This window comes from Scyliorhinus canicula, chromosome 29 (genome assembly GCF_902713615.1).
Source record: "Scyliorhinus canicula chromosome 29, sScyCan1.1, whole genome shotgun sequence".
Classification (NCBI taxonomy): domain Eukaryota; kingdom Metazoa; phylum Chordata; class Chondrichthyes; order Carcharhiniformes; family Scyliorhinidae; genus Scyliorhinus; species Scyliorhinus canicula.
In genome coordinates, this window is record NC_052174.1 from 4,516,665 (window position 1) to 4,534,185 (window position 17,521).

The window sequence follows — 17,521 nt, forward strand, 5'->3', positions numbered from 1 at the left end:
GAAGGAGTCCCCCTCCCTCCGCCCCCCCCACAGGCCACCCACCAAGCCCTCGCGACGAGTACCCACCGGCAGCGACTGTCATTTTTTTTCACCGGCCGCTCGGCCCATTCGGGCCGGTGAATCGCTGCTGTTTACGGCGATTCTCCGAGCGGCCCGCCGCGATTCTCGCAGCGCTGGTTTTGGGGGTCTGGGAGAATCGCGTGCGGGGGTCGGGGTGGCATGGTACGATTTGAACGGTGCCCCGCCGATTCTACCACCCAGCGTGGGGGGGGGGGGGGGGGGCTGGGCTGGTGAAGAATACTGCCCCCGATCTCTTCTGAACCTTTCCAAGATTTTGCCCACATCAGAGTAAGGCTCACTGGTCTATAGTTACCAGGGTTGTCTCTACTCCCCTTCTTGAACAAGGTGACAACTTTTGCTATCCTCCAGTCTTCTGGCACTATTCCTGTAGACAATGACGACATAAAGGAAGAAATAGCGAGGCATCTGGATAGAAATTGCCCCATTGGGCAGACGCAGCATGGGTTCATAAAGGGCAGGTCATGCCTAACTAATTTAGTGGAATTTTTTGAGGACATTACCAGTGCAGTAGATAACGGGGAGCCGATGGATGTGGTATATCTGGATTTCCAGAAAGCCTTTGACAAGGTGCCACACAAAAGGTTGCTGCATAAGATAAAGATGCATGGCATTAAGGGTAAAGTAGTAGCATGGATAGAGGATTGGTTAATTAATAGAAAGCAAAGAGTTGGGATAAATGGGTGTTTCTCTGGTTGGCAATCAGTAGCTAGTGGTGTCCCTCAGGGATCAGTGTTGGGCCCACAATTGTTCATAATTTACATAGATGATTTGGAGTTGGGGACCAAGGGCAATGTGTCCAAGTTTGCAGATGACACTAAGATGAGTGGTAAAACGAAAAGTGCAGAGGATACTGGAAGTCTGCAGAGGGATTTAGATAGGTTAAGTGAATGGGCTAGGGTCTGGCAGATGGAATACAATGTTGACAAATGTGAGGTTATCCATTTTGGTAGGAATAACAGCAAACGGGATTATTATTTAAACGATAAAATATTAAAGCATGCCGCTGTTCAGAGAGACTTGGGTGTGCTAGTGCATGAGTCACAGAAGGTTGGTTTACAAGTGCAACAGGTGATTAAGAAGGCAAATGGAATTTTTTCCTTCATTGCTGGAGGGATGGAGTTTAAGACTAGGGAGGTTATATTGCAATTGTATAAGGTGTTAGTGCGGCCACACCTGGAGTATTGTGTTCAGTTTTGGTCTCCTTACTTGAGAAAGGATTGGATTTGTTTATTGTCACGTGTACCGAGGTACAGTGAAAAGTATTTTTCTGCAAGCAGCTCAACAGATCATTCAGTACATGGGAAGAAAAGGGAATTGAACAGAATTCAAGAAAATACATGAGAATACATAATAGGGCAACACAAGATATACAATGTAACTACATAAGCATTGGCATCGGATGAAGCAGACAGGGTGTAGTGTTAATCAGGACAGTCCATAAAAGGGTCATTTAGGAGTCTGGTGACAGTGGGGAAGAAGCTGTTTTTGAGTCTGTTCGTCCGTGTTCTCAGACTTCTGAATCTCCTGCCCGATGGAAGAAGTTGGAAAAGTGAGTAAGCCAGGTGGGAGGGATCCTTGATTATGCTGCCTGCTTTCCCCCGGCAGCGGGAGGTGTAGATGGAATCAATGGATGGGAGGCAGGTTCGTGTGATGGACTGGGCTGTATTCACGACTCTCTGAAGTTCCTTGCGGTCCTGGGCCGAGCAGTTGCCATACCCAGGCTGTGATGCAGCCCGAGAGGATGCTCTCTATAGTGCATCTGTAAAAGTTGGTAAGGGTTAATGTGGACATGCCAAATTTCCTTAGTTTCCTGAGGAAGTAAAGGCGCTGTTGCGCTTTCTTGGTGATAGCGTCGACATGAGTGGACCAGGATAGATTTTTGGTGATGTGCACCCCTAGGAATTTGAAACTGCTAACCATCTCCACCTCGGCCCTGTTGATGCTGACAGGGGTGTGTACAGTACTTTGCTTCCTGAAGTCGATGACCAGCTCTTTAGTTTTGCTGGCATTGAGGGAGAGATTGTTGTCGTTACACCACTCCACTAAGTTCTCTATCTCCCTCCTGTATTCAGACTCGTTGTTCGAGATCCGGCCCACTATGGTCGTATCGTCAGCAAACTTGTAGATGGAGTTGGAACCAAGTTTTGCCATGCAGTCGTGTGTGTACAGGGAGTAGAGTAGGGGGCTAAGTACGCAGCCTTGCGGGGCACCGGTGTTGAGGACTATTGTGGAGGAGGTGTTGGTGTTCATTCTTACTGACTGTGGTCTGTTGGTCAGAAAGTCAAGGATCCAGTTGCAGAGTGGAGAGCCAAGTCCTAGGTTTTGGAGCTTTGATATGAGCTTGGCTGGGATTATGGTGTTGAAGGCGGAGCTGTAGTCAATAAATAAGAGTCTGATGTAGGAGTCCTTGTTTTCGAGATGCTCTAGGGATGAGTGTAGGGCCAGGGAAATGGCGTCTGATGTGGACCGGTTGCGACGGTATGCGAATTGAAGTGGGTCAAGGCGTTCCGGGAGTATGGAGGTGATGTGCTTCATGATCAGCCTCTCGAAGCACTTCATTACAACTGACGTCAGGGCCACCGGGCGGTAGTCATTGAGGCACGTTGTCTGGTTCTTCTTTGGTACCGGTATGATGGTGGTCTTCTTGAAGCAGGTGGGGACCTCGGAGTGGAGTAGAGATAGGTTAAAGATGGCTGTGAAAACCTCTGCCAGCTGGTCCGCGCAGGTTCTGAGTGCACGACCAGGGATCCCGTCCGGGCCCATCGCCTTCCGTGGGTTCACTTTCAGGAAGGCCGATCTGACTTCGGAAACTGTGATGGTGGGTATGGGTGAATTATGGGTTGCTGGGGCACTCGATAGCGGGTTGTTGGTTACCTGCTCAAACCGAGCATAGAATGCGTTAAGTTCATCGGGGAGGGGTGCACTGCTGCCAGAGATACTGCTCGGCTTCGCTTTGTAGCCCGTTATGTTGCTTAGTCCTTGCCACAACCGCCGAGAGTCTGTCTGTGACTCTAGCTTAGTTTGATATTCTCTCTTGGCATCTCGGATGGCTTTGCGGAGGTCGTACCTGGATTTCTTGTATAGGACAGGGTCGTCTGCCTTGAACACCTCAGATCTGTCCTTCAGTAGGGAGTCAATCTCGCGGTTGAGCCATGGTTTCCGGTTGGGGAACGTACGTACTGCTTTCTTTGGCACGCAGTCGTCCACACATTTGCTGATGAAGTCTGTGACGGTGGTGACATACTCATTTAAGTTAGTCGCTGAGTTCTTAAATATGGACCAGTCCACTGTCTCCAAGCAGTCACGTAAGGACTCTTCTGTCTCCTCAGACCAGCACTGCACAACCTTCTTAGCTGGATTCTCCCGCTTGAGTTTCTGCTTGTAAGCCGGGAGAAGGAGCACAGTCTTATGGTCTGATTTCCCAAAGTGCGGTCGGGGGATGGAACGGTAGGCGCCCTTGATTTTTGAGTAGCAGTGGTCAAGTCGCCCCGGGTGGTACAGGAGATGTGCTGGTGGAATTTTCCAGGACGTACTGGCACTGGAGGGTGTGCAGAGGAGATTCACTAGGTTAATCCCAGAGCTGAAGGGGTTGGATTACGAGGAGAGGTTGAGTAGACTGGGACTGTACTCATTGGAATTTAGAAGGATGAGGGCGGATCTTATAGAAACATTTAAAATTATGAAGGGAATAGATAGGATAGATGCGGGCAGGTTGTTTCCACTGGCGGGTGAAAGCAGAACTAGGGGACATAGCCTCAAAATAAGGGGAAGTAGATTTAGGACTGAGTTTAGGAGGAGCTTCTTCACCCAAAGGATTGTGAATCTATGGAATTCCTTGCCCAGTGAAGCAGTTGAGGCTCCTTCATTACATGTTTTTAAGGTAAAGATAGATAGTTTTTTGAAGAATAAAGGGATTAAGGGTTATGGTGTTCGGGCCGGAAAGTGGAGCTGAGTCCACAAAAGATCAGCCATGATCTAATTGAATGGCGGAGCAGGCTCGAGGGGCCAGATGGCCTACTCCTGCTCCTAGTTCTTATGTTCTTATGTTAAAGATCAAAGCGAAAGGCTCTGCAATCTCCTCCCAGGCTTCCCAGAGAATCCTAGTATAAATCCCATCTGGCCCAGGGGACTTATCTATTTTCACACTTTCCAGAATTGCTAACACCTCCTCCTTCAAGCCCTTCTAGTCCAGTATCCTGTATCTCAGTTTTCTCCTCAACAACATTGTCTTTTTCCTGTGTGAATACTGACGGAAAATATTCATTTAGCACCTCTCCTATCTCCTCGGACTCCACGCACAACATCCCACTACTGTCCTTGACTGGCCCTACTCTTACCCCAGTCATTCTTTTATTCCTGACATACCTAGAAAGCTTTAGGGTTTTCCTTGCTCCTATCTGCCAAATACTTCTCATGTCCCCTCCTGGCTCCTCTTAGCTCTTTCTTTAGATCCTTCCTGGCTAATTTGTATCTTTCGAGCGTCCTAACTGAACTTCGCGTCCCATCTTTTCATAAGCCTTCTTCTTCCTCTTGACAAGTGACTCAACTACCTTAGTAAACCACGGTTCCCTCGCTCGACCACTTCCTCCCTGCCTGACAGGTACATACTTATCAAGGACACGCAGTCGCTGTTCTTTGAACATGCTCCACATTTCGATTGTACCCATCCCCTGCAGTTTCCTTCCCCATCCTATGCATCCTAAGTCTTGCCTCATCGCATCATAATTGCCTTTCCCCCAGCTATAATTCTTGCCTTGCGGTATATACCTATCCCGTTCCATCGCTAAAGTAAACGTAATCGAATTGTGATCACTATCACCAAAGTGCTCACCTACCTCCAAATCTAACACCTGGCCTGGTTCATTTCCCAGTACCAAATCCAATACGGCCTCGCCCCTTGTTGGCCTATCTACATCAGGATCAGGAAACTGCATCAGGAAACCCTCCTGCACACATTGGACAAAAACTGACCCATCTAAAGTACTCGAACTATAGTGTTTCCAGTCAATATTTGGAAAGTTAAAGTCCCCCATGACAGCTACCCTGTTACTTTCGCTCCTATCCAGAATCATCTTTGCAATCCTTTCCTCTACATCTCTGGAACTTTTCGGAGGCCTATAGAAAACTCCCAACAGGGGGACCTCTCCTTTCCTGTTTCTAACCTCAGTCCATACTACCTCAGTAGACGAGTCCTCATCAAACGTCCTTTCTGCCACCGTAATATTGTCCTTGACCAACAATGCCACACCTCCCCCTCTTTTACCACCTTCCTGAGCTTACTGAAATATCTAAACCCCGGAACCTGCAACAACCATTCCTGTCCCTGCTCTATCCATATCTCCGAAATGGCCACAACATCGAAGTCCCAGGTACCAACCCATGCTGCAAGCTCACCCACCTTATTCTTTATTTTATTCCGGATGCTCCTGGTGTTGAAGTAGACACACTTCAAACCACCTTCCTGCCTGCCGGTACACTTCTGCAACCTTGAAACCTTCCTCATGACCTCACTACTCTCAACCTCCTGTATACTGGAGCTACAATTCAGGTTCCCAACCCCCTGCTGAATTAGTTTAAACCCTCCTGAAGAGCATTAGCAAATTCCCCCCCCCCCCCCCCCCAAGATGTTGGTACCCCTCTGGTCCAGGTGGAGACCATCCCATTTGTAGAGGTCCCACCTACCCCAGAATGAGCCCCAATTATCCAGGTATCTGAAACCCTCCCTCCTGCACCATCTCTGTAGCCACGTGTTCTACTGCTCTCTCTCCCTATTCCTCGAGTCGCTAGCACGTGGCACGGGTAACAACCCAGAGATAATAACTCTGTTTGTTCTAGCTCCAAGATTCCACCCTAGCTCCCTGAATACCTGCCTTACATCCCTATCCCTGTTCCTACCAATGTCGCTGGTGCCTATGTGGACCTTGACTTGGGCCTTCTCCCCCTCAAGGATCCCGAAAACACGATCCGAGACATCACGGACCCTGGCACCTGGGAGGCAACACACCAACCTTGGACACATGTAAATGGAGGCAGGAGAAACAGGGAAGTACTTTGTATCGTCTTAGTGAAGGAAGAGGATGCGAACCAGGCCGTGACGAGAGTGGAGTCAACTGGTACATTTGGAGGATTTAGAGTTAAGGAGGAGGATTTAGAAAGGCAATCTTTTCTTCCGGGAAAGTGCTATGACCTATGGTGATATGCATCACTGTAAATACACAAGGGGTTAATGTAAATACACTACGACTAAGTAAACACTATAGGGAGCACCGGAGACATCATGGCATGCAGACATACAGCTAATGAACACATAGAATAGGACACAACCAATGGGCAACCAGAGGAGACACTACCACAAGGGGGCATTACACAACCCATATATAAGGACAGGGCACACATGCTCTGTCTCTTTCCACAGGCGACACTTAGAGAGTAGGACAGGGGCAGGTCAGAAGCATCACACCCACCACGTGGCTTAGAGCAGATGGGTTAGTTAAACTGAGTTACTATAGCAAGGTTAGCAGGAGAGTTGAACTCAGAGAACTGTGCTCATGGTTGAATAAATCACATTGAACTTACTTCAAAGTCTGGAGTATCTTTTGGTCAAAGCTGCATTGAGTTGCAGCCTGTGTTATTCCAGAGTACATAACACAACATGACCGAAATAGAAAATACTTTTTATTTTGTGGTTTAGGACTTCACCGTAATGAGGATGTTTCCTTGGGGTTCTGTCGGCACCTTTAGGAAGTTAAACAGGTTCTGTGGCTGGATGCGTTTGCGAAACCCTGAGCTACAAGAATAGGCCCAAGGTTTCTGCTCAATGTTCAGGGGGAGGGGAGGTGGGGGGGGGAGGGAAGAGGATGTCAATGAAGCCCATTGCGAGGCGCATGCACGAAGCTCAGTTCAGTCAAAGAGTTCAGGTTTTAAAAGAGGCTATTTGGAGGAGGAAATAGCCACAAGATAGACAGAGACGAGGGAGGGATAAGGGGGGCCCCAGGGAGCCTTGGAAGTCTGGGGGATGGGGCATAGAGGCCGGAATTGGAGGAGCGCAGGGGTCTCAAGAGGGTTGTGAGGTTGGAGGAGGTTATAGAAATAGAGTGGGAGGCAGGCCCAGGATGGAGTCAACTAAGGTGGAAGTTGGTGTTTACGTCAAGTCTTAACGTATGGAACATTGGAGCTTCCCTGATCCTCGATGAACCCGTGCTCGATATTGGAATGACATCCAGGCATTCGTGTGAAGTCATCCAGAGGGCCACATTGCCCTGTTGGCGGGCGTGAGAGGGCAGGGGGAGGGGAAAAGAGAGGGAGGGGTGCGTCAATACCTCACCTGTGTGCTTTGAGAATCCTTTCCACGATGACATCTCCGATCTGGTTGTAGACGCTGCTTTCGTCAGAACAGGTGATGAAGAACTGATTCTGGGGAGAGAGAGAGACACACACGGCAGGAGGTGAGGAATGGGCCGGACACACACCGCCGAGCAGTCTGGGGAAAATCGGTGGCAGCTGAGTAGTTTAGAGCTGGCGTGATTCCTTCACCTGTCCCCCTGCCAACCCCACCCTCAAAACACGGCCAACGTGGCACCGCCCCCCAATTCTTCACCAAACGCAGGCTTCTTTCTGTTATCCTTAGTTGGGACCTGAAAACTCAGTCTTTGCCAGTGAGGCCAACATTTATTGCTCATTCCTAACTGCCCCTCAGGTGGTGCGAGCTGCCTTCATCAAACACGGCAGTCCGTGTGTCTGCTGCTCGTCCTATGATGTGGAGATGCCGGCGTTGGACTGGAGTAAGAAGTCTGACAACACTAAGTTAAAGTCCAACAAGTTTGTTTCAAACATTAGCTTTCGGAGCACTACTTTCCCAGATTCACCTGAGGAAGGAGCTGTGCTCCGAAAGCTCGTGTTTGAAACAAACCTGTTGGACTTTAACCTGGTGCTGTAAGACTTCCTACTGTGCTTGTCCTTCTAGATGGTAGAGGTGGTGGGTTTGGAAGGTGCTGCCTAAGGAGCCTTGGTGAGTTGCTGCGGTGCATCTTGTAGACGGTACACACGGCTGCCGCTGTGCGTCGGTGGTGGAGGGAGTGGGTGTTTGAGGTAGTTGATGGGGTTCCAATCAAGCGGGGCTGCTCCATCATAGAATCATAGAATCCCTACAGTGCAGAAAGAGGCCAATCGGCCCATCGAGTCTGCACCCCACCTAGGTCCACTTCCCCGCCCTTACCCATAACCCCACCCTAACCTGCACATCTTTGGACTGTGGGAGCAAACCGGAGCACCCGGAGGAAACCCACGCAGACACGGGGAGAATGTGCAGACAGCCACCCGAGGCTGGAACTGAACCCTGGTCCATGGCGGCGTGGGGCAGCAGTGCTAACCACTGTGCCACCTTGTCCTGGATGGTGTCGAGCTTCTCGAGTGTTGTTGGAGCTGCGCTCATCCAGGCAAGTGGAGAGTTTTCCCTCACACCCCTGACTTTCCCCTCGCTGGGTGGTAGAGAGCCTGTTGGGCAGAATCGGGTGGAACCCCCCCCCCCTCTCTAACAGCACGGTGGGTGTACCTACGTCGCCCGGACTGCAGTGGGTTCAGGAAGGGAGCTCAACACCACCTTCTGAAGGACAGTTAGTGACGGGCAATGAACGCTGGTCCTAACCAGCGACCCCCGCAGTCCCGGAATGAATTTGGCTCAATGCTTGCACCGGATCTCTGGAGGCCCTTCCTGCCTTTCTCCTGCCGTCTCCCCGTAACCCGACAGATTCGTCCCCTTGCAGCAAAGAGTCTAAGTCCTGTCACAAAGATCCGACTGAATCTGTCCCCCCCAAACTCTCAGGCAGCGCATTCCGAATCCTCTCTGCGGGTAATGTCTTTTTCTCACATCACTTGCTCCTTCAGCAAACCTTTGCGCTCCCCTCGTTCTCGCTCCTTCCGCCCAGGCGAACGGTCTCCCCCTGCGCACTCTGTCCCAGAACACCTCGATTCAGGGCGCGAGCTAACGGCCGCGGCACGCCGGACTCGACACGCGATGAGGCCTCTCGCGAGGTTTATGCCGCCGTTCCCGCCTCGCGCGACCTAACCAGGTCGGTGCCGGGGTCCCCAGGTGGCAATGCCAGGCTGGTAGGGGCACTGCCAGGGTTCCCGTGCGAGAGTCGGGAGTGGGGTCATTCTTGGCCCTGCGAACACCAGGCCTTCTAAACGCGCCCCAAACCCGACTCTGTTTCATTTCCATTAAATAGCACCCTAAATCACCTCTCAACCTTCTCGCCTTCATGAAAAACAGTCCCAATTTCTCCAACCTATCCACGTAATTGACGTTCCACGACCCTGGAAGTATTCCCCGGAATCTTTCCCACACTCTCTCTCCGTCTCCAATACCTTCACATCCTCTCGAAAGTGCGACGCCCAGAACTGGACGCAATGCTCCAGGTGAAGCCAATCTGGCATCTTACCCAAGTTCAACCTAACCGCCACACTCCATTCCCCTCCATTTGTCCCAAATGCTTTATTAACAGCTCTCCACCTTTGTTTGCACCCTCAATGACCTGGGCACAGATGCCCCCCAGCTCCCTCTGCGCCCCCTTTAGAATCCCCCAGTGCCGAAGGAGGCCACTCGGCCCATTAAGCAGGCACCGACCCTCTGAAAGAGCACCCTCTCCAGTCCTACTGCTCCCTGCCCTATCCCCATAGCACCCACCTAACCTGGGCATCTTTGGACACGAAAGAGGCAATCTTAGCGCAGCCAACCCATAATTAAATTCTGCACCAGCGTCGCCAGTCGCAGACCTCAATGCACCAATCAAGCTCCTTTTGGCAATGGTGTTTTACCTCAATGTACACGAAATGCTGACTGTCCCGGATCACTTGAAGGTAGGCGTTGTAGATGGAATGTTCGCTCGAACCCGCAGACCAACATTCCACGGATCGGAGGACCTGAAAGAGGGACAAATATTGTTCATTGTTGGTCCACATCCATTCTGAAGCGGCTCTGACCTATTGAAGTCCGGCAGAGGCGGTGAGTCCTTCCCTAGCCGATGGGAAGCCCCCCACCACCCCAAAATGGGGTTAAGTGCTGTCTGTTTTGGCGAGGAAAAATGGGATCAGTGAGCCAGTGTCCCAATCCGAATGGGGAGGGGGGGGCCATTCAGCCTCTCAAACCTGTTCCGTCACGCAATGAGATCATCAACCTTAAGTCCATCTGGGTCCGTATCCCTTAACCCTATTACCCAACCATTCGGCCCATCAGATCTGCACCCACTCTCTGAAAAGAGCACCCTGCCTCGGCCAATCTCCCGCCCCATCCCCCGAACTCCACCCAAGGTTTTGGACACATAGGGGCACTTTAGCCCGGCTAATCCACCTCACACGCACATCGGGGCAGCGCGGTAGCACAAGTGGGGAGCACTGTGGCTTCACAGCGCCAGGGTCCCAGGTTCGATTCCCCGCTGGGTCACTGTCTGCACGTTCTCTCCGTGTCTGCGTGGGTTTCCTCCGGGTGCTCCGGTTTCCTCCCACAGTCCAAAGACGTGCAGGTTAGGTGGATTGGCCATGCTAAATTGCCCTTAGTGTCCAAAAAGTCGGACACTTTCGTAACTTTCAAGTGGTTATTGGATAGGCACATGGAGCACACCAGAATGACAGGGAGTGGGATAGCCTGATCTTGGTTTTGGACAATGCTCGGCACAACATGGAGGGCTGAAGGGCCTGTTCTGTGCTGTACTATGTTCTATCATATACTTTGGGATTCTCCAAATGCTGGCCTATAGCACATAACCTCTTATGCACCTTGCTGCACATTGCTCCCAATCAATATCCTCCTCTGAGGAAGGATGTTCTTGCTCTCGAGGGAGGGCAGCGAAGGTTTACCAGACTGATTCCTGGGATGGCGGGACTGATGTATGAGGAGAGATCGAGTCGGTTAGGATTATATTTGCCGGAGTTCAGAAGAATGAGGGGGGATTTCATAGAGAATCCTATAAAATTCTAACAGGACTGGACAGGGTAGATGCAGGAAGGATGTTCCCGATGGTGGGGGGGGGTGTCCAGAACCAGGGGTCGCAGTCTGAGGATACGGGGTAGACCATTTAGGGCAGGGATGAGGAGAAATTTCTTCACCCAGAGAGTGGTCGGCAGGTGGAATTTGTTACCACAGGAAGTAGTTGAGGCCAAAACATTGTGTTTTCAAGAAGCAGTTAGATAGAGCACTTGGGCAAAGGGTATCAAAGGATATGGGGAAAAGCGGATTGAGGCTATTGAGTTGGTTGACCAGCATGATTACAATGAATGGCGGAGTGGGCTCGAAGGGCCAAATGGCTTCCTCCTGCTCCTATTTACTACGTTAAAGATGGTGGCCGCGCCTCAAACTGCGCTTGCGCGCCATTGGCAGCCGTTTCGAATGGTCCGGGAGCCTACAGTCCCCCATTGCCTTCCCTGTGTCAACGCTCCAGCCAATCAGAGTCGACCTGCCAGCCGACCGTCGCTCTTCGTTTCTCCCGCAGTATAAATTGTGGCCAGAGTTTGAAATTTGGCATTCTTGCATTTGTCCCGCGGCCCTGCCGGACAGGAAGCCCGTCCCCCCTCTCGGCAATATACAAAACAGGAGCAGCGGGCGAGCTTCACGGAAGCTTCCGGTCTTCGTTACTCACCTGAACGTTAGCGGCGACAGAGCCGGGAATGACGAAGGGAAGACGATCGGCGATGGTGTGAGACTTTGGCAACAGGTAGGGGAAGCATGAGGGCTTGTACTTGGGTTTCACAGTCTGAAAGTCAATAATAATATCCTGCGTTACAACATTTCCAACTTTTTGGCTTCGCATGTTCACGGAGCTTTGCAAGAACGGTCAGCAAAGGTTTGGGAAAATTAGTCCAGGGTGTGGGAATCACAGATAATTGGATGGTCTGATGCGCTAAGGTTGTTCCCCATGGAGTGGAGAAAGCTAAGAAGAGATTTGATAAAGTTATGTTTTTAATATCCTTTCATGGAACATCGCTGGCCACGCCCAGCGTTTATTGCCCATCCCGAACTGCCCCTTGAGGAGGTGGTGGGTGAGCCGCCTTCTTGAGCCGCTGCAGTCCCCGAGGTGTAGGTATACCCACTGTGCTGTTAGGGAGGGAGTTCCAGGATGTTGCCCCGGCGACAGTGAAGGAACGGCCGATATATTTCCCAGTCGGGGTGGGGAGTGACTGGGAGGGGAACCTCCAGGTGGTGGGGTTCCCAGGTATCTGCTGCCCCTTGCCCTTCTAGATGGTAGAGGTGGTGGGTTTGGAAGGTGCTGCCTAAGGAGCCTTGGTGAGTTGCTGCGGTGCATCTTGTAGACGGGACACACGGCTGCCACTGTGCGTCGGTGGTGGAGGGAGTGAATGTTTGTGGAAGGGGGGAGCAATCAAGCGGGGCTGCTTTGTCCTGGATGGTGTCGAGCTTCTTGAGTGTTGTTGGAGCTGCGCTCATCCAGGCAAGTGGAGAGTCTCCCATCGCACTCCTGACTTGTGCCTTGTAGATGGTGGCCAGGCTTTGGGGGGGTCAGGAGGTGAGTTACTCGCCGTAGGATTCCCAGCCTCTGACCTGCCCTGGTAGCCACAGTATTAATGTGGCTGGGTCCAGATCAGTTTACGTGTACAGAGATGGGGATTCGAGGTACGTAGATGGAGTTCAATGACAGGGCCGGTCGGCACAGTGGTTAGCACTACTACCTTCCAGGGCCTCGCGCCCGGGTTCAATTCCCGGCCTGGGTCACTGCCTGTGCGGAGTCTGCACGTTCTCCCCCGTGTCTGCGTGGGTTTCCTCCGGGTGCTCCGGTTTCCTCCCACAGTCCAAAGACTTGCAGGTTAGGTGGGGTTATGGGGATTGGGGAATGGGCCCAGGTAGGACGCTCTGTCAGGGGGCCGGGGAAGACCCGATGGGCCAAATGGCCTCTTTAGTAAGAACAGATGAGTCCGAAGGTGAGTGGGTCAAGGGAAACTAGTTTTATTGCAAAGTAATGTGACGTACAATACATGTCAGATCCCAGCCAAGCCTGAGGAGTTGGTTCCGGGCCTGGTCAACTTTTATATCAAAGTTCAAGGGCTCCCACCCCTCAGCGGGGAGTTCTGACTGAACGCGGCTCTCGGGGAGAGTAATAGCTCTGATTCCAGAGGCCTTGTGCAGGTTGTAACAGCCTCTTTCTGCACGTTAGGGATTCTATGGAACCACGATCTGATTGCATTTATAAAGCTCCCTGGCATGAAGCGCTTCACAAAAGACCTTCCAAATCCACTTTGACACTGATCCACATAAGGAGACATGAAGGACAGGCAGCCCGAGCACCTGGTCAAAGAGGTTTTAAGGAGCGTCTTCACGGAGGTAAGGAGGGAATTCCAGAGCTCGGCCGCCAATGGCGGAGCGATGGGAGTCGGACAACCACAAATGGAGGGACGCAGAGATCTCACGTGTCAGAGGATGGAGGAGGTTACAATGGGATTGGAAGACTGTGGGAGCTATCACAAACATCAGGAGCATGATGGATAATTGTGTGTGAATTAGGCCAACAGATTATTGCAAGACCCAGAATTTGAAGGGTTAAAAGCGCAGACCAGCGACGAGGGAATTAGAATAGTTAAGTCTAGAGGTAACAGAGGCATGAATGATGATGCATACACACAAGAGGCAAGAGAGAGGCAACATAACAGAAATGGAAGCACGCCATCTTGGCGATGGAGAGGGTATGGAATCAAAAGTTCAACCCAGAGTTACATCGGACACAAAACAGTCAATGAGCCGAATATTTAGCCTTTCCATTGCCAAAGCAAATGACCTTGGTGAAGTTCCATCGCTGTATAAAGTGCCGGGCTACATCCAGCGCCGCTCCCCCGTGGACGACCACGCCAATGTCACGCCACGGCATACGTGGAGTTGAGGTCCGATCAATGAAATCTGCAGGCGGGAGGAGGAAGGATTCTTTACTGAAGTAAAGTGGCACACGCACGCGTAATCACTTTTTTGGGGAAATAAATTCCTTGGTTCGCTCTTAGCCTGTCGTTGCAAGCGTCGGCTTTGCCCGGCACGGGGAGACGATGGGGTCAAGCCCCATTCCCATCCCAGCAAATCAAGAGCCGTGAAACAGGCTGACTGGGATCAAGGCAATCACTGAGGGAGTGCTGCGCTGCCGGAACGTGCCGTCTCTCCAGCGAGATGTCAAGTTCAGGCCCCATCAGGTTGACGTGGAGGATCTGGTGGCCTCCGTTCGCTTACAAGATTACAAGAGCTCTGGCGAACATTTATCTCTCAAACAACAACATTGAAATGAACCTGCCTTTTGCGGGATCTTGCTGTGCTCAGTGACCTTACTCATTTCCTGACAATCCGTGCGTTCACTTCAAAGAAACTTCAGTGGGCGTAACGTACTTCGCAACGGCTTGAGGTTCTCCTCCCCCCTTGTGTCCCAGTATGTATTGTGTTGGGAATACTGGATAAATGACTGGAACACGGGGAACGGGAATGTCTGGTTCCCCAGCTGTTCGCTGGCTTCCCGCCACTTGCCAATCGGATTGCCCACTGACACCCGATGCCACAGACGTAAAATTACGGCTCTGCTCGAACTGCTGGGAGGGAAAGGTCAAATTCTAACCAATAGGCAGCCGGCTTTTTACCTTCAAAAGGTTTGTCCAACTCCACCCAGTCCTTCTGAATGAAGTTGCAATAATCTTTCCCGAGCCAGAACTGCCCAGCCGCATTGCAGTCTGTTGAATTCGTCCGACAGCGGGATTTGCACTCCTTCAGTTCCTCAACTCCGTCACCCTCGTCCGCCTGACGTTTCTCCAGGGGCTCCGCCTCGTTGTGATTATTCACCTGGGGCAACAAAATAGTCAACGTTGCTTTGTGCATATACGTGCGCGCGCATGTATGTGTGTGTGTGTATCCAACCTAGCCCTCTGAGTAATGCTCTATTCCTCTTGTTATGGGCCAGGGTTTAGAGAACCCCAAAGTGTACCATAGTGTTCACCTGACCCACAACTTTTACTAGATTGTGGTATGGGGAGCACACGGCCCACTCTACAGGTGTGGGACAGCAGAAATGGAAAAGTATTTTTTAAAGCAAAACAACGTTTATTCTATGAACTCAAGTTAACCTTTTTGAAACATAGTGAACACCTTAGCAACCATTAATTCAAATACAACCCCCAAAGAATACAACACTAAGTAATCCTTAAACTGTCCTTTTAACATCCATAAGACTTTTTAAAAAAAAACCTTTAAACAGAAGCACATCAGGTTAAAGTCACTACTGAGAGCAGTTACTAGTTTCAAATCACCAAAGGATCGATTTACAGGCTTTAGATTACAGAGAGAGATTCATGCACCTTCTGGCTGTGACTGCAGCTATCCAGCTCTGAAAACGAAACTAAAACACACCCTGCAGCAAACAGCCCGAAACAAAAGTAAAAAGCTGACAGACAGCCTGGCTCCACCCACTCTCTGACATCACTGATAAACACCCATTTCTTAAAGGTACATTTCTTAAACACCCACTTCTTAAAGGTACTCTCACATGACACTCTGAGGAATTTAGAAATTGTGATATATTAGATTTTATATTTGTTGCAGTCATGTTATTAGGGGTTTAAACTATGTACAGGCAATAATTAACGAGTCATAAAGGTGAGGTAATCATCTATTCCAACCACTTTCTTAGTTACAGATAAAGAGCTAATGGAATCCTGTTTTGATTGCAGGAGATTCCCCAGAGTGTAGATCATTTAGGAGAGAGTGGTTTTTAGTCTGCGCTAAGCAGGTCATGGAATGTAGTGGGATACACATGGTGCAATTAATGGGAGAAGCCAGGTCTGTCTGTAGTTTTGTATTCCGTTGTAGGATTTTAAGTTCAACAGCCTATTTTTTGCCAACTGATGTTAGGTTGAGCAGATATGTCTAGACGAGGCAAAAGTGTACTGGATCTGCTCTTGAAAGGAACCTCTACACAGCTAAGCAAGTAAACTTGTGTTAATTATACTTATAAGTGGCATTTGAACTGTATTGGGTTGCTTTATTACAATTGGTGGCAGGCCATTGGCCACGGCATTAAGAGCCTCTAGGAACTGGAAAGGGCTGGTTCGGTGGGGTGGGGGTGGAGCACCGGGTCTCGCTCTACGCAGATGACCGACTCTTGTATATTTCGGACCCGTTGGAGGGGATGGGGGAAGTAGGCAATTTTTCGGGGTATCAATTGAACACGGGGAAAAGCGAGATGTTTGAGATCCAGGCAAGAGGGCAGGAGGAGAGACTGGGGGAGCTGCCGTTTAGAATGGAAGGGAAGAGCTTTCGTTATCTGGGAATCCAGGTGGCCCGGGAATGGGAGGCACTGCACAAGTTAAACCTATCCCGGTTGGTAGAACAAATGGAAGGGGACTTTAAGAGATGGGACACGGTTGGTGCCGAGTCCAGAGGTGGCGATCTTTGGAGTGTTGGAAGAGCCGGGGGTTCAGGAGGTGAAAGAGGCCGATGTCTTGGCCTTTGCCTCCCTGGTAGCCCAGAGACGGACCTGGTTAATGTGGAGGGACTCGAAGCCCGCCGCCGAGTGTAGAGACCTGGGTTAGCGACATGGCTGGGTTCCTCAGTCTCGAGAAAATAAAGTTCGTCTTGAGGGGGTCAATGGTCGGGTTCTCCCGGAGGTGGCAGCCGTTTGTCGACTTTCCTCGGGGAAAATTGAAATGATAGCAGAAGCAGAATTCCGGGGGGGGGGGGGGGGGTATTGTTGTTGTTTGGTTGAGGTGGGTGAAGATTGGGCTGGGGGGCGGGGAATGTTTTACCATGTTGATGTCATTGTTTTTGTTAGTGTTATAAAAAATTTCAAACACCTGAATGAAATATTATCTGGTATGGTGGGGGGGGGGGGGGGGGGGGGGGGGGTTGCCTCACGTCCTTTAAAAAGTACCTGGATGAGGACTTGGCAACGTCTGGACATTCAAGGCTATGGGCCAAGTGCTGGCCAATGGGATGAGGTGGGCAGGTCAGGGGCTTTTCATGTGTCGGTGCAGACTCGATGGGCCGAAGGGACTGTTCTGCGCTGTACTGTTCTGTGATTCTGATTCTATGATACCAATTGGTCAGAGTTATTACAGTTTTACATATTAAAAATAAAGTTTGTTGTTCTAATTCGTATCCAAACAAATGTCGGGATCTGGCCCGATATCCTCACAAATGTTGGGATCTGGGGCTGGATTCTCCCCTACCCGGTGTGATGGGGGGCCCGGAGTAGGGGAGTGGCGCCAACCAATCAGGGGTCGGGCCTCTCCAAAGGCGGGGAATTCTCCGCACCTCTGGGGGCCGGAGCGGTTGGCACCAGAAGACTGGCGCAAAAAACCGGCGCCCCCGGCAGCGGGGCTGGCCGAAAGGCTTTCGCCGGTCCGCGCATGCGCGATGTGGGGTTCTCTTCCGCTTCCGCCATGGCGGAGGCCGTGGCGGCGGAGAAAGAGTGCCCCC

At 50.9% G+C, this 17,521-nt stretch overlaps 1 protein-coding gene across 1 annotated transcript in view; it reads right to left on the minus strand.

Moving 5' to 3' along the window:
* The window catches only part of LOC119958363 (phospholipase D1-like), a 57,524-nt gene that overhangs the window by 17,086 nt on the left and 22,917 nt on the right, over positions 1–17,521 (minus strand). Inside the window, exons 7-11 of the mRNA XM_038786830.1 lie at positions 14,692–14,890; positions 13,857–13,975; positions 11,712–11,825; positions 9,895–9,999; positions 7,406–7,494 (exon numbers count right to left, since the gene is read on the minus strand). Coding sequence (XP_038642758.1) covers positions 7,406–7,494; positions 9,895–9,999; positions 11,712–11,825; positions 13,857–13,975; positions 14,692–14,890 — 626 coding nt within the window. The remainder of the gene's footprint in view (positions 1–7,405; positions 7,495–9,894; positions 10,000–11,711; positions 11,826–13,856; positions 13,976–14,691; positions 14,891–17,521) is intronic.